We start from the raw sequence: 21,766 nt of genomic DNA on the forward strand, positions 1-21,766 counted from the left end.
TAATAAAAAGAGTATTATACTATTGCAAGGTTATAAATGTTTAATTACCAGACATTCATGAAACATGTGTTTTTATTATAATAAACCAATTTGTTTTCCTGATTAAAATGTATTGATGTAAAAAGATTAAAAATTGATATTGGCTTGATTTCTCTGATACACACACATACACAATTTCAAATTATATTGACTACTTTTAAAAAGCATAGAATGCTGTATCTCCAAACGTTTGCTGACTTTAACAAGTGAAAGAGATGAAATACTTTTAAGAGATGAACTCTTTAGCTACCACAAAAAAGTAAGTAGTGACATCAGGAAAATAGTTAGAAAAAAATATGATATTAAAATATAAAAATCACAGTTTAGAGTATGTTTAGAGTTAGACAGATACATGTTTCAATTCCATCTTTATCAGGAACTAGCTAAGTGACCTCGGACTCCTTAAGCCTAAATTTTCTTTTCTACAAAATGGAAACAATACTAATTTATGGGATGGGGATTAAATGAGTACTTGTTTAAAATTGTTTTTAAACACTCAATAAATGTATTTATTATTACTTTTATGTTATTAATATTAAAATCAGCTTTCAAAATCATCTTTTAAATGAAACATTCAAAAATACTACATTGGTTCACTTATTTTTCTAGGAATACTGTTTCAATGTAGCAAATCATGATTAGTTCAGTCCCAATGTCAAATTACTATTAAATGTTTATTTAAATAGCAAGCAAAATGTATTTAGGATGACCTTTATAACCAAAGGATATCATTCCAAAACCAGAAGAACCACGTCACATACATCCAAAATTTGGTTGCCAAATATATTCCAAGAGGCAATGCACTGTGCATTGAGTGATCAAAAAAGGATCTGCAAAACACAAGTGTTATAAGATAGGAGCCTGTAATTCACTGTTAAAATGAACACTTAAATAAAAATTACATACATCCTAGCACTGATCTAACCAGATTCAAGTTCAAGATGCTCAAATACTGAGCCTTTTCATAACGAGTTCATAGCTGAATGACTCAGTAAGATTCTGACGTTCCTTTTAATTCTCAAAGAATTAAAAATATATTTCATATACTCTTCAACCTCATAATTTCAGTGTACTCCTATTCTCTTAAGTCAATAACTCACTTCAGCATATACAATAACTATCATCCAGCATACTATTCACCAAAGATGCATTATAATTTGAGTACAAATAAGTACAAGTAATCCTTAAGTTTTCGGTGCTTCATCATTATTTCTCCTTACCCACACACTCCAGTTAAAGTTGGGGCTCATCTTTTCAAATATAATGAAAAGCTGATTTAGTGAAATTGAAGGTTTGTGTTTCTAGTATTTAAAATTCAAAAAAAGAAAAAAAAAACTAGTGTATTTTATTAAATGTAGAATTAATATCCATACAGGCTAAATCACAAATCCTAGTGACTTCTCATTTATTTCTTGGAGCTCCTAGAAATAGGACAAGGGGATTAATTATGCCCCTACTTAGGAGTTAACACATTAGCCCATTATTAGCTATTTCTCACCTCTGTGTAAATTATTTTCAGAACGCTTTCATAAAATGTATGTGAGAAAAATAGATACTAAAAGAACAGAAATTAGATGGGAAGTTCTGCATCACAGACATCCGCTTAGGTTAGCCAGCTGGGGCAACTTTAGGGCAATGGGACTGTCGGACCAAAGGAAAAGGGAATGTAGCAATGTTTAAAGAAAAAAGATGAAGAAAAGAATTTTTAAAATTGAGTCCCCTGTCTCAAAAAATAAAATAAATAAAATAAAAAAAACACAAAAAATCAAAACCTTGTCTCAAAAAAAAGTGAGATAGATCCAAGAAAGAAAGGAGGGGGAGCGGAGGGGAGGAAAAGGAAAGAGAAAGAAAAAAGAAAGAAAGAAATTAGCCAGTTGTAGTGGCAGGTGCTTGTAATCCCACAGTCCCAGCTGCTTAGGAGACTGAGGCAGGAGGCTCTCTCGAGGGAGTTTGAGGTCGCAGTGAGCTATAAGGCGACAGCTCTCTAACCTGAGAGATAGAGTGAGATCCTGTCTCAAAAAGAAAAAACAAAAGCTACTGAGCCTACTTCATAATTGTACTTAGACTTCACCCTGCTTCTAAAATCAAACCTTTTCCTTGCTTATTGTTTATGACCAAACAATGCAAAGGTATGATTAAGTATTATAATTACACAGAAAGGATATATACATTTAGACTTCAATAGACTCAAGTTTACGTCTATTGAAATATTTCAACTATTTCTAAAACTGTACTTTTGTCTTAAAAATCATATGCTAGACTTTTGCCTAAAAGAAACTTTAGAATTATTCTAATAATTATGTTAAAAAATCTAAAAGATTTCACATATAAACTTCTAAAAACTCTTTAAACAATAAATTAAGATCCGACATACTGAAAAAAGACAGCGTTCTAAAGTACAAATTATATTCTTTCAATATACAGTTAAAGATGTAGTTAAAAACAACACACTTACTTTGAAAGAAACTGTACCGTAGCCCAAACACCACCATACATTAGCCCTTTAATGAGCCAAGAATCAATATTTAGGTCTGCTATAAACCCAACCAGCCAAATAACTAGGAAAGGAGTTCCTAGCATTACTTTCTGCCGAAATTCCTGTACAGAAACAAACAATTAGAAAACTTTGTCATGTTTCAAGGAACCTCAACCTGAACCACTGTTACCTTCGTAAAGGCACACAATGGAGCGAATTAATTTATTCGATTTTGCCTACTATGTGCAGGTACTACGCATGGTACTGGTGTCTATCTTCTAGAGACAGGAATTAAACAATTTAAAAGATCTTTGTTAAAATTGTAGAAAATGAAACTATAACTTATGGGAGTGGATTCTATAGTCACATACAGAAGACACCAGAACACCTGCTAACACAGGGACTGGCCAGAAGACTGTCCCTGACAAATACTGGTGCATTTTTAACAGGGGGACTGATAACTAGAGACAAGGACGTTCAGAATGACTGAAGGTCTAAGAATAGTATCGGACAAGGAAACCTGAGGATGCTTAGCCTGAAGAAGATATTCAAATCATGAACAGTATATATTAAAATCTTTAAATGAGAAAAAGAATAAAATCAAGCAATCTACAGGCTTCCAGAGTCCACAGAATAAACACAAGTTCCTCTGAACACATCTCAAGACAGAGCTCAATACTCTAGATCAGCAGTTATCAACCTGTGGGTCGCAACCCCTTTGAGGGTCAAACCCCTGTGAAAACAGGGGTCACCTAAGACCATCCTGCATATCAGATATTTACATTACGATTCATAACAGTAGCAAAATTACAGAAGTAGCAATAAAAATAATTTTATGGTTGGGAGTCACCACAACATGAGGAACTACATTAAAGGGTGGCGGCATTGGGAAGGTTGAGAACCACTGCTCTGGAGGTAGTTCCGTTTCATTCCTGTCACTGCTCTGGTTGTGAGAAAGTTCACACCTGGAAGTATAAAACTTACATGCTTCCTTATAATATCCATCATAATTTTTCTTCCTTTTTGTAGTAACACAAAGTAAATCTAGTGCCTCTTCCACATAATAGCCCTTTGCAAACTTATAGGCAGCTATCAAGTCTCCTAAGTTACCTTAAAGGAGACAAAACTGCAAAATATTCCAGCTATGTCCTAACTTGGCTCTGAGTATGAATATTGCTTTCTTCATTGAACATTTATCTTTCTCAAAGCTAAGAATATATTATATTTTTAACATCCCTTTCATGCTGCTGGCTTTTAGTAAAGTAAGTATTTTTTCATACAAATGACCAAGTCTTTCCCAACTTGCCACTGTAATTTCCTTTCTGAACTAAATGTATAATTTTAACTTAGACTAACAACTAAACATCAATTTCAGAGTTCAATTTTATGCCACAGTAAGATAAAAAACTGATCCAATTTTTTTCTAGTATGTGTAGACGTCCATGAAAACATTAGAGATTATTTATGGCTCAAAGGAGAGACAGTGTGGGTACTAAAGGGGAAAAGGCAGACACTGTCACGTGAAAAAGCATCTTCTAAAATTATCTTTAATTTGGCCTCTTTTTAGTCAAAATATTTGCTCTCCCTCAGCATTGGTCACATTTGTTTTCATTTTTAAAAATTTTTAAATATTAAAAATTTAAAATTAAAAGATACATTTATATAACAGTAAAACCCACCTATTCCTGAGTGCCTTTCTTTAAGTTCTAACATATACAGTGATATAACTAGCACCAAAATCAAGATACAGACCAGTTCTGTCACGTCCCCAAGTTCCCCCATAGCTTAGAGTCCCAACCCCAGGTAGCCACTAGTCACATTTCTGCCCCTACAGCTTTGCCTTTGTAGGAATGCCCTATAAATAGAATAAAAAAATGCAGCCTTTTAAGTCTGGGTTCTTTTACCTAGAGAATGCATTTGACATTCATCTACACTGTTTTATGTATCAGCACTTTGTTCCTTTTTTAATGCTGAGTAATATTCCATTGCATAAATGTACCATTTGTTTACCAAATAAATTAAGTTTGTTTCCAGGTTTGGTGATTATTAATAAAGTCATTATAATCATTTCTTGCATTTATTCATTTGGAAACAGGGTCACAGCTCTTTCAGTCACATTATAGAACAATGGCATGATTATAGCTCATTGCAGCCTCAAACTTCTGGGCTCAAGAGATCCTCCTACTTCAGCCTCCTTGAGTAGCTAGGACTGCAGGCATATACGACCATGCTCAGTTAAGTTTTTAAATTTTTTGTAGTCTCACAATGAGACTCACAATGTTGCCCACGATGGACTCAAACTTCTGGCCTCAAGTGATTCTTCCATGTTGGCCTCCTAAAGTGGTAGGATTACAGGTGTGAACCACCATGCCTAACCTACAGTTCATTAATCTGTAGGTTTGTATTTGGGAATTTTTTTCAGCCACTCTATCTTTGAATACTCTGTCAGACCATCCTCTTTATCCTCATCTTCCAGGACTTCAATCACATCAACGTTAGATGTTATGTCTTCTGTCATAACCACAGGCTATTAGTATTTTTCCACTCTATTTCCTTTTGTTGTTCAAAATGGATAATTTTAATTTTTCTATCTTCAGAGTCATTGATTCTTTCCTTTGTCCTCTCTATTCTGCTGTTGAGCCCATTCAGTTTCTTTTGGTTACAATAATTTATCAAATTTATTAAAATTTAAATAATTTTTAAACTTCTATTTGAATCTTCTTATATTCTAGTTCTATTATTTCTACTTCTTTGCTTAGACTCTTTCATTGTGTCAAGCATGTTCATATTTACTCACTTAAGCCTTTTTATGATGGCTGCTTTAAAATCTTTTGTCAAATAATTCTAACATCTTTGTCACCATGATGTTGGCATCTATTGAGTCTCTTCTCATTCTGTCTCCTATCTTCTTGGGTCTTGGTATGACAAGTGATTTTCAATTGAAATGTGAACATCTGGGGCATTATGAGGCTCTGGATCTTATGTGAACCTTCTATAGATGGATTCTTCTGGTATACGGAAACTTGGTATAGGAGAGGGAGACCAGCTAGGACAGAAGTCTAGGATCCCGTATGTAGGCCCCACTGACACCTAAGGAGGGTGCTCCTCTTTATTGCTGGGCAAGGGTGGGACTTCCAACTCTCCACAAGGCTTCTCTGATAGGTCTCTGGAGCTGGGAGGGGTAGGAGTGCTTCATCACTGTTCCCCATGTGGTCTCAAATGATGTGGGGAAGTGGGAAGGGGGCTGGGACCCTCGTTAACAGCCAGTCGGGTACAAAGTCCCAACTTCCTGCTCAGCTTAGGAGACAAATTGGGGTACCTTATTACAACCTGGCAAGTGAAAAAGTCCAGGCTTACCAATGGTCTTTTGTTGCTATGAGTTAGGTGGGCCATATTTTTTCCTGTAGTGTTCAGCAATAACAGAACAGTTATTTCCTAAAAGTTTTCTATCTTGGTAGGCTGTCTTTTCTGTGGTCCTTTGGCTAGAGAGTAGGCTTTTGTTTGGGCCTTTTTGTCTGCATCTGTTTGTGACTCTGAGTTACCACCTTTGTCAGCAACTTGTCTAAGACACATCAGCCAAAAAGAAAACCCAAGGAGCTCACCACCCTATCATTCTTCAGAAGCCGAGTTCCCTAGTGACTCTGCCTTCTTTCCATCCTTCAGGGTTTTGTATATATATATTGTCCAGGACTTTTATTTCTTAGTAGAATAGGAAAAAGTATATCTATACCATCTTCTCAGATTTATTCTCACATAATCAATAAGCAAAATTTAAAAAGTATATGAGATTTCCACCATTAACAAATGGGATCATAGATTTTAGAATGCTAAAAAATATTAGAGACTTTCCTCTAACTTATTCAGTAGTTAAAAATTATTTAACCATAAATCTGCCTCATAAAATTAAATAACTTTAAAAATCTAGGAGCTTTTTTGTTTGTTTGTTTTATAGACAAGGGTCTCACTTTGTAGCCCTCAATAGAGTGTCGTGGCATCACAGCTCATAGCAACCTCCAGCTTCTGGGCTTAGGCAATTCTCTTGCCTCAGCCTCCAGAATAGCTGAGACTACAGGCGCCAACCACAACGCCCGGCTATTTTTTTTTGTTGCAGTTTGGCCAGGTTTGAGTTCAAACCCCTTGGTATATGGGGCCGGCGCCTACTCACTGAGCCACGGCACCACCCAAAATCTAGGAGCTTTTAAAATAATTTTCTAAAATCAAGATTCTTTCCCTTTCTACTAGCATTATTCAAAAATCTGTTTCCCCCTTGGAGATGATTATTTTAAAAATGAAGTACTGCTGAATCTTATGTGTCTATTTTTTTGTTTAATTTTAAATACAGCACACATTATGTAAGCTAGCAAATAAAATAATGTTCATGACTTAAATTTTTTTTAAAAATCATTTTCTCTGTTTTTTTTTTTTTTTTTAAATAGAGAAAGGGTCTTATTCTGTTATCCAGGCTGGCGTGCCGTGGTACAATTATAGCTGTGGCCTCAATCTCCTGGACTCAAGTGCTTCTCTTGCCTCAGCCTCCCCAGGAGCTGGAAATACATGCCACCACACCCCTCGTGATTTAAATTTTTCTAATGTAAGATGGGAAAAGAAATGAACACTCTACATAATTACAGCTGTTCAATCTCACAGAGCCCCAATCATTATATATTTTTACCTACTAGCCTTTTATAAAAAATTTAGTATATTTAAAGTTCCTAGTAGAAAAACAAAACAGAAAAGAAACTCAACTTGTGAACTGATTGCAATAATATACCAATGTTAAAATTGCACTGAACCTTTAAGAGCTCTCTTTTTAAAAACAATCCAAACACATAAACCCGATTTATTAATGCTATTAGTAACATATAGAATTTACAAATACTGTCATTTGAATGTACACTAAAAAACTTACAAATATTTACATTCACCAAAATGAAAGTATAAAAATTATGGGATTTTCCAAAGTAACACAAAATATTTTTATTAATAGCCTAATCATCAGCCATATTTCACTCTGTAGAGCAAAACTGCTCTAAATATTAGAGAACAAAGCAAAATCAAAATAAATCATTTTCTATATCATATCTAATATGTAAATTAAAGAGTCAATATGACGTAAAAATTGTTCATTATTCTCAGGTATGAAGTTAAAAACATACATAATATCACTCTTCTGATATCTAAGTAATGGACCAGTTTACTTTAAAACTCATTAAGGGAATATGAACACCAATGAATAAATGAGGCATTGCTTTCAAGTGTGTTTCTCTTTATTTAAAAATTTGTCTTTCTTGATAACAGACAGATCTGTGTTAACTTTAAACAATTAGTATGACTACTAGAACAGCCTGAATAAGATATACACGAGATGGTATTCAAGTTGTGATTACTGACAGGTTAGCAGACATTTTGTTAGTTGTTTAGGTATGTAATAAAAAAGTCAGAATTTTGATCCTCTTTTTGGGAAAATAGTTCTTAGTTTAAAAATCACATTATTATTATTAGGCAACTGAGCCCACAGTCATACAGTTTAAAACTAAAGGTACATGGCCAGGCACAGTGACTCACGCCTCTAATTCTAGCACACTGGAAGGCGAAGGCAGGAGGACTGCTTGAACTCAGGAGGTTGAGATCAGCCTGAGTAAGAGCAAGACCCAAACTCAGGAGTTTAAGACCAGCCTGAGTAAGAGCAAGATCCTGTTTCTACTAAAAACAGACAAATTAGCCAGGGATTATGGCTGGTACCTATAATCCTAGTTAGTGGGTCACTATGAAAGTTTTGAGACAGACTGTGTTATGGTCCATTGTTTCACTTCCAAGAAACGAAGTCAACAGCACCCTTTCTGATTCACCCATGTTAAGCTTCAACTTGCTGGCTTATCCGTGCCATTCGGAGGGCTTCATTTGCTTCCATCCAAGTAGATTTTACGTTTCTTGATTTTTATATATCTCAAAACTTTCACAGAAGCCCACATACTAGGGAAGCTAAGGCAGGAGGATCATTTGAACCAGGAGTTTGAAGTTGGTGTGAATCTGGGGCAACAGAGTAAAACTCTGTCTCAAGAAAAAATAAAAATAAAAATAAAAATAAAAATAAGTTGAAGGTATATAGAAGATCTAAAATGAGCATTCTATAGAAGTCAAGATTGTAAGTCTGTTCTCTGAAAAATATTATATATCACAAAAGAAAGCTCAAGTTAATTAGAGCTAGAGTTATGAGTAGCTAAAAAAGATAAGTATAAGGACTAAGTTATTTCACAATTTATTATCATACTAAGAAATAAACATACACCAGAAAAAATTTTATTTTAAATCTATTAGTTTTCAGAAGCCCAATGAAATCAATGAACTAAAATTTGTATTAGTAACCTATGGAGCCTTAAACAACTTCATATATCTTTATCCTTCTTAATTATCAGACAACCCTAAATAGGCCATCAACCAAGTAGGCAAATCTGTGAGAAATTTGCTATTTACCTTCATTTATTCTGGGTGAAAAAAAAATATAAAAATAAGAAGCTGCAGGCCAGGCACAGGTGGCTCAGGCCTGTAATCCTAGCACTTTGGGAGGCCGAGGCAGGTTCGATTACAGCTGAACAGGCAGCCGATTGCCTGAGCTCACAGGTTCGAGACCAGCCTGAGCAATAGCAAGACCATGTCTCTAAGTATAGCCAGACATTGTGGTGGGCACCTGTAGTCCCAGCTACTCGGGAGGCTGAGGCAAGAGAAACACTTGAGCCCATGAGTTTGAGGTTGCTGTGAGCACTCTACCAAGGGCAACAAAGTGAGATTGTCTCCAAAAAATTAAAATACAATACAATAAAATAAAAAGCTGCAAATATTCATGCTAAGAAAGTGTGCCTATGAATCTTAATTTGAGAATATATTGAAAATCTTCAGTCATGAGTTTACCTTATCAGCTTTTAGCTTTCTAAGGAAAGATGGATTGTCATAGCCTTTTGCTTGCCTTGCCTCTTGCAAATGATTGATCATCCACACATTCTTTCTCTGCTTTGCCAAATCAAGTGCTGATTCACCCTGATAATATAAGAAGTTCACATTAAAAATTAAAAAAAACAGAATATCTTAATTATTAACTTTTAAAGAACTTACATAAAAATAAATGCTAGCACTATTAATTAACATTATTTTTAACATTGGGTAAAGTTAACTTTTTAAAAGAACCTAACTCATTACATATTTCTTATTATGCTTTCCCACTCAAAATACAATCAAAATGCATGTTTTCCCATCTTCCTCTGCATATTCTATTTATTGCATTGCTTGCATTTTGACATCATTAGAAAGCAAATCAAAAAGTAGGTATTTTAGTAGATGCTGGATCAGAGGTTATCATTAAGTTTACCGGGTGTTTCATATTCTTTAAGGATTTCATTAGTAATAATTATTACTATAAAATATCTTGCCATAATACCAAATTGTCAGAAATCCCTCAATTTTATTTCAGCAATGAAAAGGTCTTCAGAAGGGAAATAGGGAAAAAAAAAGAAAAGTCAACTTCTATGTCTTCAATACTGTAACGGCACTCTTGACCTATCTTAAATTCATTCACCCATCCAGAAATTTCCAAAGACAAAGAGAGAGATAAAAAAGTGAAGTCTAAGTTATAAACCTGAAATCCCTTGAACCTCAAGAAAAAGAATGCCAAGACGTTTAATACAACTATAATGTATTTTACATGAACTAAGTAACAAAGGAATAAGCATTCCCAATTCTAGATGTATACTTCTATTTGCCTTAACTTAAAATCTTATTTCTCCTTTTTCAAATACATACACTATCGTGCTTTTTAATGTTCTCCACTATTTATCTACTTTTTGAAATAGAAAAGCAAAATTTAAAATGTTCGCCAAAATTTCAAGAATGTACTGAAGAGCATTCAAAATTACTTTAAAAAAAAAAGAAAGAAACAGTGAAATGTTATCTCAAAAGATGAAATGAAAAAGAATAAAGGAATAATGATCCTTAGGGTACCCTTTCTTATGAGGGATGAGTACTTATGAAGTATGGAACAGTTTACCTTAAAATAACCCTAAAAAATAAATATAAACAACAAAATAAAACACACCACTACCACCAATAGCAACAACTATTACAAAACAGCAATAACAAAAAGCCCAATCAATTCTTTACTACAAAGATCAATAAATGGTATTTAATAAGAAATGGGCTAATCTAGGTGAGTTTTCCACAAATAGAAATATTTACTTTAAAATGTCACCTTACCTATTCCAAAATTCCACCACCTAAATTGTCAGAACCAGCTAATTAATCCAAACTATAAAGATTACCTGAATAAAAGCAATCCCTTGGGTAACAACTCCCAGAGAATATCCTGCAGTTGCCTCGGTCCAGCTGAGCATCCCTTCCACTAGAGGGCCATGTGACACCTAAGGATTGCCGCCCTAGACAAAAAGATTGACGGAGCTTTAAAAAAAAATCTTTGAACTACTACTGTAGTCATTTGGCTGTTTTTGTACAGTTCTTTAATTCAGCTGGTAAAATAAATACCAATTAATTTAAGGAAGTATACTAAAACCAGGCTTCTCATCACTCCATGTTTCAGCCAAAGTAATAAATAATATTAAAACAGCAGCAACATCAGCAACAGTCTACATGGAGTATTTACAGACTAGGTAACTGGTAGAAATAAAAGAAATTCTTCAAGGGTTTTGGTCAGATAAACATTATGGCTGGGGGAGGTAGGGTGGAATCACTGGAATTTTGCATAAATAAGACTAAATTTCTTTGTCAAAACTAAGGAAAATTATTGGAGACCATCTAGGTCAGGTATTTCAGTGAAAAACTATTTTCTGAAAAAAAGTTTCTTGCCTTATTTCAAAAAAGCATATAAGGGCAGCGCCTGTGGCTCAGTGTGTAGGGCACCGGCCCCATATACCAAGGGTGGCAGGTTCGAACCCAGCCCCGGCCAAACTGCAACAAAAAATAAATAAATAAATAAATAAGCATATAAGAGGTTTTTCAATATATTAATAACTCTCAGTAATTCTATATTCTGGGCAAGCTAAAAATATGCCCTTTGATAATTTTAGAAAGAAAAGATTATAAATGCTTGGGCAGCACTCAGAGCTTAATGGCTCCTCCCAAACTCAGTCCATCTAAATTCACTAGTATAACCAACAACATTTGCTAAGGGATAAAGTATTATATTTTAAAAATCTGTAAATGAGATACTGCCACAAAAATGATTGTTATATGGGTCATAATTTTTTTTTTATTCTTAGTATTTCAAATCACTTTCTTCTAAGTTACATAACAAGAAAAGATTAGCGTTTATGTATCTATTAACTAGGGCTCTGGTTCTTAAATTTTTTCAATTCGTATCTGATGAAAACCATTCATCTCCCCCAGAAAAACACAGATACATGTTACTTTTCTGGCAATTTCAAGGGTCTATGGATCCACCTCCCCCAACCAAAGTCCACTGGGGGATCTCAGAATAAAAATCTCTAATCTAGGGTATGTGGCTATTCCTAACCCTTCTAAGGATCACAATAGCTATTTCAAAATTACATATCATTTAACATCAATTGTCTTCAAAATAAATTCTATATCATTTCGATAAAAGAATCATTTTTATATATTAGAAGAATTGAATTCCTTACTCAACTAATTATAAGGGTAAATCTGTAGTTACTATAGAGACAAATTTCTAAGAAACTTAATCTTATTTGAAAATATTTTAGAAGAAATAGGTTCAACTAATACTTACATATTAGTATATTACAACACAAAGCATAATTTTTCATATTCTTCAAAAAAAAAGTAACTTTTATTGCTGTCCAGATTTGCAGGCTACACCCTACTATTATAGTTCATTATCATCAACAAGACTCTCTTTCCTAAGACTTAAAATTAAAAAAAAAAAAAAAGAATATACTATTATAAACTTTGTCAAATTCCCCAGCAAAGAATCGAAGTGGGTTTTTCATTTTTAAGCAAATCCTTCCCTTTCAAAATTTGCAACAATTTGTTTACTTAACTAGTTTAATATTCCATATTGCTAAAAGGCGCCACTTCAATTTTTACCAAAACAGAACCAATTCTTATCATCTTCATCTCAAAAGTTACTTGTCCTTCAGTCCTTACAATCTCAACATATACTAACACAAATCAGATACTTAAAACAAAAACTAAGTCATCTATGATGTTTGCTTTCATACTCATATCTAATCTACCTTTTTCATTTCTACTCTAAAATATCATCACAAAATCCATTCATTTCTTTCCACCTGTACTCCTCTGAACCTACGTTCATCACTTGCCTGATTTATTGCAACAGCCTAACTGAACTGTCCTTTCCATTTTCCTAAATCTTCAAAGCATTCTCCATACATCAACCAAAGTAATCATTTAAAAATATTTAAAACAAAAAACACAACATATAACCAGCCAACTGCTTCCGATCACTAGGAATACAATTAAAGCTCCTTATCAAGGCTGCCTGACCTGGCAATTGCCTTTATCCAGTGACTTCCCTCCACTGCTCACTGGACTCTAGCCAAGCCATCCTGACCTCTGCACCTCAAACATGCCAAGCTTATTCCTGCTTCGGACCTTGTGCTTGGATATTCTGCCACATGCAAAGTTTTCCCCCATGATCTCTGCATAACTCTGCGGTTGAGAGGATCTCTGATCCTTTCTCAACAAATAATTCTCAAAACTAACGTCATCTCCTCACAGGTGTTCCCATGTCATTCACCTGATATGGCCCTCCCAGCCCTGACACTGTATCACGTTAGGCGCAGTGGCTCACTCCTGTAATCCCAGCACTCTGGGAGGCTGAGGTGGGTAGATTGCTTGCGCTCACCAGCTCAAGACCAGCCTGAGCAAGAGCAAGAACCCCACGGCTTAAAAAAAAAAAAAAAGCTGGTGTTGTGGTGGGCGCCTATAGTCCCAGCTACTTAGGAGGCTGAGGCAAGAGGAACTCTTAAGCCCAAAAGTTTTAGGTTCCTGTGAACTATGATACCACAGTACTCTACCCAGGTGACAAAGTGAGACTCTGTCTCAAAAAAAAATTAAAAAACATTATTTGTTTCTTTAATAGGAACGTAAGTTCTGATAGAATAAGGACCTCATCTGTCTTGAACATTGTGATTCTCCACTACTAAACCAGAATTTGCTGAATGAAATACATTGAAATATACTCCTAGTACATGATCACATGACAAATGGCTGTCTGGAAGCAAAGGAAAGAAAAATAATACCTAAAAGCAATTCAGATAATAAAATATGAGGTAATCTCACTAATTTTTTCTTATTTGGCTGGTGATTAGGTTTAGTCAAACACCTCCTTTCTCATCCTAACCTTTAGGCCTGGGATCACCTGATTTACTAATACCAGTGTTAGGAACTTTTCAGAGGTTCTTATTTAAAACTATCTGGAAAAGTAAAAATTTCTCTCTACAATTTCTGAAGTGGCAGAGAGGTATTCTAGTAATCAAATCTAGGTTAGCAAAAGCTCAGGACAACACAGTTTCATTCATTTAATTAATAAATGAAGGATGGCGCCTATGGCTCAGTGAGTAAGGTGTCAGGCCCACAGACCGAGGATGGCAGGTTCAAACCCAGCCCCAGCCAAACTGAAACAAAAACTAGCCGGGCATTGTGGTGGGAGCCTGTGGTTCCAGCTACTCGGGAGGCTGAGGCAAGAGAATCGCCAAAGCCCAGGAGTGGGAGGTTGGTGTGAGCTGTAACGCTAGGGCACTCTGCCAAGGGCAACATAGTAAAACCCTTTCTCAAAAAAAATTACTAAATGAGGAGTGTCCATCACGCATTAGGCACTATGATATGCTGACTGCTCTCTTCCCAGTGTTTAATGGCAGACATTGGACCATTCTGATCACTTTGGATAAGGACAAGAAGACACGAAATTAAAAAAAATAAGAAGAAAGAAAGAAAGAAAATATGATTTTATCATTTTCTGACAGTTTCAAATATTAGATATTTATTTTTAGCTAAAATTAATATTTGTAATTGGACTAATTTCTAAACAATGAATATAATCTTCAATAAATTATGATCCATATAATTAGCCTAAGCTATTTTATTTTAATAGTTTAACCTTCTCCTTTGAAGTAACTGGCTTAAGGAAGAACTACTCATTGGAACATAAAGATATGCCCTGATCCAGCAGGAGATAACCTACTTTTTGATTGGCCATTATGTGGTTTTGACTTCCTTCATATTTATTAGCAAATTATATGTCTTAGAAATTTAAGAAACATGGCTCAGGAAATACTATGAACTATAGCCAAAATTAAAGATTTGTCAACAGGCACAGTTATTTACAAATGCACATTATTAAAAGATGGTGTTTAAAGTTTTTTTTATTTATTTTTTATTGTTGTTGGGGATTCATTGAGGCTACAATACACCAGGTTAAAATGATTGCATTTGTAAGGCAAAGTCCCTCTTGCAATCATGTCTTGCCCCACAAAGGTGGGGCACACACCAAGCTCACCCCCCCTCCTTCCCTCTCTCTGCTCTTCCTTTCCCCACCCTTCCTTCCTTCTTTCTCTCTCTGCTCTCCACTTGGTGTTTAAAGTTTTAACATTTCAACAGAGTCTATGCCCAATCAAAACTTGACAGTACTAATAGAACCTTCTTACATGTACTCATAAAATGTGTACAAATTTCTAAATGTTCAGAGCATAAATGTTAAGTGTGCTTGGCTCTTTGATAATTTTATATATTTTTCCCAAATTAGCCCAACATTAGGGGGGAGGGCTTCTCCTATAAACATCACACAGGTACTTATCAAATTTAGAAGTTTTAACCTTTAAAAAAAATAAGGTAATAAGATGACCAACTCAAATTTAATTACTAAAATTATGCAAAATGTTAACTATAAACATTCATTCTCTAAATGACCTTCTTCAAGGTCACTCTCTTTCATCTATACATACCTGGACTATATAATTCAATTTCCAAAACCAATAAGAATTCACTAATGAAAAGCCAACTGAAATTAAAAAATTACTTTAAGGCCGTATATGGAAGCAAAGTGTCCAGTTTATAAGTTTCTTCCAATTTTGACAGTCTATGAAAACCTGTTTTATTAAGGAATTCATATATTAGCAGCCACATTTCATACAGCGACATCAATACAGTATATTTTTACCTTGATATTCTGGGCATCAACATTAGCTCCAGCTTCCAGAAGAAGGCTAATGACTGTGGTATTCCCTGCTAGTACTGCCCAATGCAGAGCAGTGTTTTTGTGATACTTGTCACCAAGGTTAACTGAAACATTGAATGTTAAAAGCAATCTAGTTGGATCCACACTGAAAAGGAGAAAAAAAAAAAAAACAACAACAACAACCCTAATTTCAATTATAGAAATCATTACAGATACTAAACTGATTGTGGCTGTTATCTGAATTCCATTTTGGAACACTTGTTACCTACTCAACAACTTTATAATCAAAAATGAGGTAATATTTAATACCAAATATTACACATGTTCAACACCATATAAAATAACATAGTTCCAAGGAATATTCTCTATTCCTGGTATTCTCTATTTTTCATCTAGGAACTGATGTCATTAACGTATAATTAAAGAAAAATGTTTTAATTTAAATCTAAACTGTTCCAAAAATGATTTAAGACAACTTACAAATACATTAAACATATGCCAATTCGTAAGTCACATACATAAAAAATTATTTTTTAAAAGTAGATAACATCTTTTTCTAGTGTTGGAAATTGTTAAAAGATTACAGTAGCTACAATTACTGAGGTAGAGGTCAGCACAGAGACACCAAAACAGTCAAAAAGGTAATTTATTTTATATATTACATAATCATAATAAAAACTGTAAATATTAGTAAGTATAGTATTAACTGCAATTTCTCATCACTTATTTCCCATTGTATTATGGAGGAAAATGATCTAAGTTTTTGGAACAGTTACATACCTATGTGTTCTATAAGCTGCCCACATTAAAGGCGTCATTCCATTCTGATCCATCATATCTACATCCTGACAGAATCAAAAGAAAAAGGTCAGATAGTAAAATCTGGTAAGTTCCTAACCAAATTAACTCGAAAACTACAACCTCAAAAATGTAATTTACACATATAGAAGAAGTCACTATAACTCGATCAAGGATGATTCATAACATTTTCTCATTTTTAACTTTAAAATAAAACCAATGTCACTAAATTTTTTTTTTTTTTTTTTTGTAGAGACAGAGTCTCACTTTATGGCCCTCGGTAGAGTGCCGTGGCCTCACACAGCTCACAGCAACCTCCAACTCCTGGGCTTAAGCGATTCTCTTGCCTCAGCCTCCCGAGTAGCTGGGACTACAGGCGCCTGCCACAACGCCCGGCTATTTTTTGGTTGCATTCCCTCGGTATATGGGGCCGGCGCCTTACCGACTGAGCCACAGGCGCCGCCCGTCACTAAATATTTTAATGGACATATCATGCTTTTAAAATTTCCCATTGTAGGATGTTTTAATCAGTCTTTCAATGGTTTACAAATAGAGATCTTAACCTATTGTAATCTTGCAGCCACAAAGGATAGGTTAAATGATTTAAGTCTCAGAAAAATTTTGTTACCCTAATATACAATAGGAGGAAACAACAAAATCATTTCTTCCTAGGTGTTTCAAAATGAAGAATAAAAAGATCTAACTTTTTAATAAATTCAAGTTTATTATATTTTACTATTATATATGTATATTTTTAGAGTTAAATAGTTCTGCAAAATTTATGGGGAAAACCAGTGTACTAAAGGAATCCTCTGCCTAACTTCCCATTATTTTCATCTTTTTTTAGCTCATTATTTTGGCATATATATCATTAAGTAAAATAACTGAATTGCTACTTCTTGATTTTTCTGTCAGGCATTATTTTCTAAGACTCCTTACTAGGAAAATGAGAATTTCACTCTTTCCTTTCCCTGATCCATCATAAATATGTACCATTCCTATCCTTTCCTCTCAAGAGATCTATTGTAATGCTGGTTATATAAATATTTGATACTTACATTATTATAAATATGTATAAATACTACTGCTGGCCAAATCATGTAATAAACCATGATTATTTTTTCTCTTTTACCTAACTTTCTGTTTTCACCCCTTTTATCACTTTTGCTTTGTTTTGTTAGTAAGTTAGAACTAAAACTACCACTTAACATGTATTAAACCAAAACCCTTCCTCTAGTTATCTATATCTCCTTTCAAGATAACTCTCATTTTATCAATTTTACAGCCTTAAAATTACCATTCCAAATCCACTCAAATCTGGACTTATTATGCCCTAGGCCTGAAGCATCTATATCTCATGAATTAGGAGTTTTTTGAGGATAAAAAACATTAAATCTATCTTTGTTTTTTTTTTTGTTTGTTTTTTGTTTGTTTGTTTGCGGTTTTTGGCCAGGGCTGAGTTTGAACCCACCACCTCCGGCATATGGGGCCAGCGTCCTACTCCTTGGAGCCACAGGTGCCACCCCTATCTTTGTATTCTTAATGCCCAGCAGAGCAGATGATCAAAAACCATTTGTTGAAGGTGGTGCCTGTGGCTCAGAGAGTAGGGTGCCGGCCCATATACTGAGGGTGGTGAGTTCAAACCCAGCCCTGGCCAAACTGCAACAACAACAACAACAAAAAACAAAAAAACCATTTGTTGGCTCGGCACCTGTAGCACAGTGGTTACGGCGCCAGCCACATACACAGAGGCTGTCGGGTTCGAAACTGGCCTGGGCCAGCTAAAAACAATGACAACCACAACAAAAAATAGCCAGGCATTGTGGCGGGTGCCAATAGTCCCACTACTTGGGAGGCTGAGGCAAGAAAATCACTTAAGCCCAAGAGTTTGAGGTTGCTGTGAGCTAGAATGCCACAGCACTCTACCAAGGGCAACATAATGAGACTGTGTCTCAAAAAAAAAAAAAAAAAAAAGCCATTTGTTGGCAGGCAAGATGGCTCACGCCTGTAATCCTAGCATGCTGGGAGCCTGAGATGGGAGAATTGTTTGAGGTCAGGAGTTCAAAGCCAGCCTGAGCAAGAGTGAGACCTCATCTCTACAAAAGATAAAAAATTAGCCGGGCATGGTGGAGCTGACTTAAGAGTCTCATGAGGCTGAAGCAGGAGGATCGCTTGCATCCTTGAGTTAGAGGCTGCCGTGAGCTATGATGACGCCACTGCACTCTAGCCAAGGCAACAGAACAAGACTCTCTCAAAAAACAAAACAAAAAATGTGTTAAATAAAAAGACATGTTTCTTTCTTCTTCTACACCTGGGAAGGGCATGGGTGTTAGAATAAGACGGACACGGTTCCTAACTTCATCACTTAATAGCTGTAAGATTATGGGCAAATTTATAATACTTTAAATTTTTACTCTCAGCTTATCAAAAAATTGAAAAATAAATAGTAACTTCATAAGACCTCTGTGGTGATTAAGTAGAATAATATATGTAAAGCATCTAGTCCATAGCCTGGAACATAACAGATATTCAATAAATATTAAGTTTCTTCTTCCCTTCCCCATTTCCCATAACTGGATTACGTAAAACAAGTAGTTCTAATCCAAGTGGTGCTACTTCATTTAGCAAAAAAATGTAGAAAGGAAAGAGTTACTGGAAAATACCACTTATGTCTATGCAGCCATTCTCTGAGTCCCATTGCTGATTTGAATACATCTCAAATGTAAATAAAAAGAAAAAAACCCTAAGAACCTCTGCATTAGAGAAACAGAGTATTTCTTTGAATAGCATTAGTTTAGCCCCACTCAGAATACTGTAATAGAATGTTATGCCTACCCATTACAAATCCATTTCTAGATTTACTTCAATAATGATACGAATATCTTCTGTAACTTCATTCAACACTTCCAACTTACAGATTCTTTTTTAAAATAATCATGTGACTTTGAAAAAATGTTTTCTGAAGAAATTACAAATTTCCTTTTTTTTTTAATATGAAAGGTAGGTACTGTAATTTATTTTACTCCTTATTACCCTGGTTTCAAGAAAACGCAACCAAATTTGATGTCTAATTAAAGTAAACATGAAGATTTTTATGTTTAAGTTTCTTCTTCTTAGTTGAGTCTTTTCATATCCTCCTTAAAAAGTGACAGTATTGAAATCAATAAATAAAAAATTTTAAATTATGCCACATCTCTAGAGTACTAAAAGAAAGTGAAATTCAACCTTTTCTCTCTTTGGGTCAGGATTTAAAACTTGGTACTTCTTTTCCAAGTTCAGCCTGGACGTATGGGTATTCTCTATTAGGAAGAATTAACAAGCCCAGATCAAAAGCTTATGGAAATTCCATGATCAACAGGGCTCCATAACTTAGCATTTTCCCCTTTTTCTCCTGAAAATCATCCAAAAGAATTGGTAGTGAGCACTGAATATATTTAACACCATAACTAAAATAAAACATTGTGAAGAACAAAATGATAAAACTGAATGGAAATGTACTATGCCCTGACAATGTAAAATTGATATAATTAACAAAAAAGGGGGAAAATGGAAAAAGGATGAAAAGAAAGTATACTTGGAGCCTCATAGTAATAGTTATGAGTCAAAGAATATTACCAAAAGCTAAAATTTCAAGTAATAGAAATATAATTAAATTTATCAGAACAAAGTTAACACTAAGAAAAACAGTAGTATTGAAGAAAGTCATAGAAAGACAAGAAAGGGAAAGAAGAAATTAAAAAAATACTAATTTTATTATTGCTTATAATTAAGAACTATGTACTCTGAACTAATAAAATTGAAGCAACCATCTGACTGAAGTAAGAGAGAGGCGAAAAAACTGTGTGAGAATCTGAGGAAAAAATATCCCAGCAGCAGGAGAAACAGCAAGCACAGGGCCCTGAGGCGACAGCTGTGCAGCTTCTGGATGAGCAGCGCCAACACGTGAGGCTGAAGCAGAGGGAGGACAGCCGGTAACCAGGGGGCTCGAGGGGCAGGCGGGGCCAGGGCTAGGGCCAGACTACATGGGACTCTGCAAGGCAAAGAACAACTCTGGACCCCACTGTGCGACACAACACACACTAGAAGAGTGTCTTTTACCAAGCATTAGTGTACACAGGTTCAGTATACCTTATCCCAAATACTTGACACCAGAAGTGTTTCGGATTTCAGATTTTTTTCAATTTTCAAATATTTGCATATACCTAATGATGTTATCTTGGGAACAGGACTAAAATCTAAACATGAAATTCATTTATGTTTCATATATACCTTATGTACATAGTCTGGAGGTAATTTTCTACAATAGTTTTTAAATAATTTTGTGCATGAAACAAAGTTTGTGTACATTGAACCATCAGAAAGCCAAAGTGTCAGGTGTGGAACTTTCCACTTGTAACCTCACGCTGGCACTCAGAAAGTTTCAAATTTTGGAGCATTACAAATTTTGGATTTGAGGATTAGGGATAATCAACCTGTACATGGGAAAAAAGTGTGGAAAAATATATATTAAACTATTAAAGGAAGTGACTTCAGTGAGGTGGGAAGGGGTGGGATTTCATTTTCTAAGTTACACTCTTTTGTTTGAATATTTTATAATAAACATGTGTTATCTCTACATGGAGAAAAAAATTACTTGTGGAAAAGAAAACTATTTGGCAGACATTTACCATCATCATAATTTTTTCTTTTTTTTTGGTACAAAAAGCACTGGGATAAGTAGATAGCCTGCCTTTGAAAATTTTGTAGCTTGGGTGGCACCTGTGGCTCAGTGAGTAAGGCACCAGCCCCATATACTGAGGGTGGTAGGTTCAAACCCGGCCCTGGCCAAACTGCAACAAAAAAATAGCTGGGCGCTATGGCAGGTGCCTGTAGTCCAGCTACTCGGGAGGCAAGAGAATCGCCTAAGCCCAAGAGCTGGAGGTTGCTGTAAGCTGTGACACCACAGCACTCTACCGAGGGTGACAAAATGAGACTCTGTCTCAAAAAAAAGAAAGAAAGAAAAATTTGTAGCCCACATACTGAGGTAAAAAGATTAATGAAATCATCCCAACTTTGAAATCAGTAAGTTAAAGACAATGAAGACTCAAAACTTTACACTGCCTTTCTTTCCCAGTTATAAACATAAAGGAAAACAGTGAATGTGGACTGTGAGCTTGTACCTTCAGTGTAGAAGCCCACTAAGGACACTGATATGCCATAGCACGTCCGCTATAATCCCTGGTCTAGAAGAAACTGCAGGACAAGATAATCCCCCAGGGCAGTTGGTCCCCACA

At 35.1% G+C, this 21,766-nt stretch overlaps 1 protein-coding gene across 1 annotated transcript in view; it reads right to left on the reverse strand.

The window, feature by feature from the left end:
- Window positions 1-21,766, reverse strand: part of ZDHHC17 (zinc finger DHHC-type palmitoyltransferase 17) — a 101,499-nt gene that overhangs the window by 20,240 nt on the left and 59,493 nt on the right. The window contains exons 6-10 of the mRNA XM_053582658.1: window positions 16,476-16,540; window positions 15,678-15,840; window positions 9,425-9,550; window positions 2,495-2,637; window positions 767-869 (exon numbers count right to left, since the gene is read on the reverse strand). Of these exons, the coding sequence (XP_053438633.1) occupies window positions 767-869; window positions 2,495-2,637; window positions 9,425-9,550; window positions 15,678-15,840; window positions 16,476-16,540 (600 nt within the window). The remainder of the gene's footprint in view (window positions 1-766; window positions 870-2,494; window positions 2,638-9,424; window positions 9,551-15,677; window positions 15,841-16,475; window positions 16,541-21,766) is intronic.

Source organism: Nycticebus coucang, chromosome 3, assembly GCF_027406575.1.
Source record: "Nycticebus coucang isolate mNycCou1 chromosome 3, mNycCou1.pri, whole genome shotgun sequence".
Classification (NCBI taxonomy): Eukaryota; Metazoa; Chordata; class Mammalia; order Primates; family Lorisidae; genus Nycticebus; species Nycticebus coucang.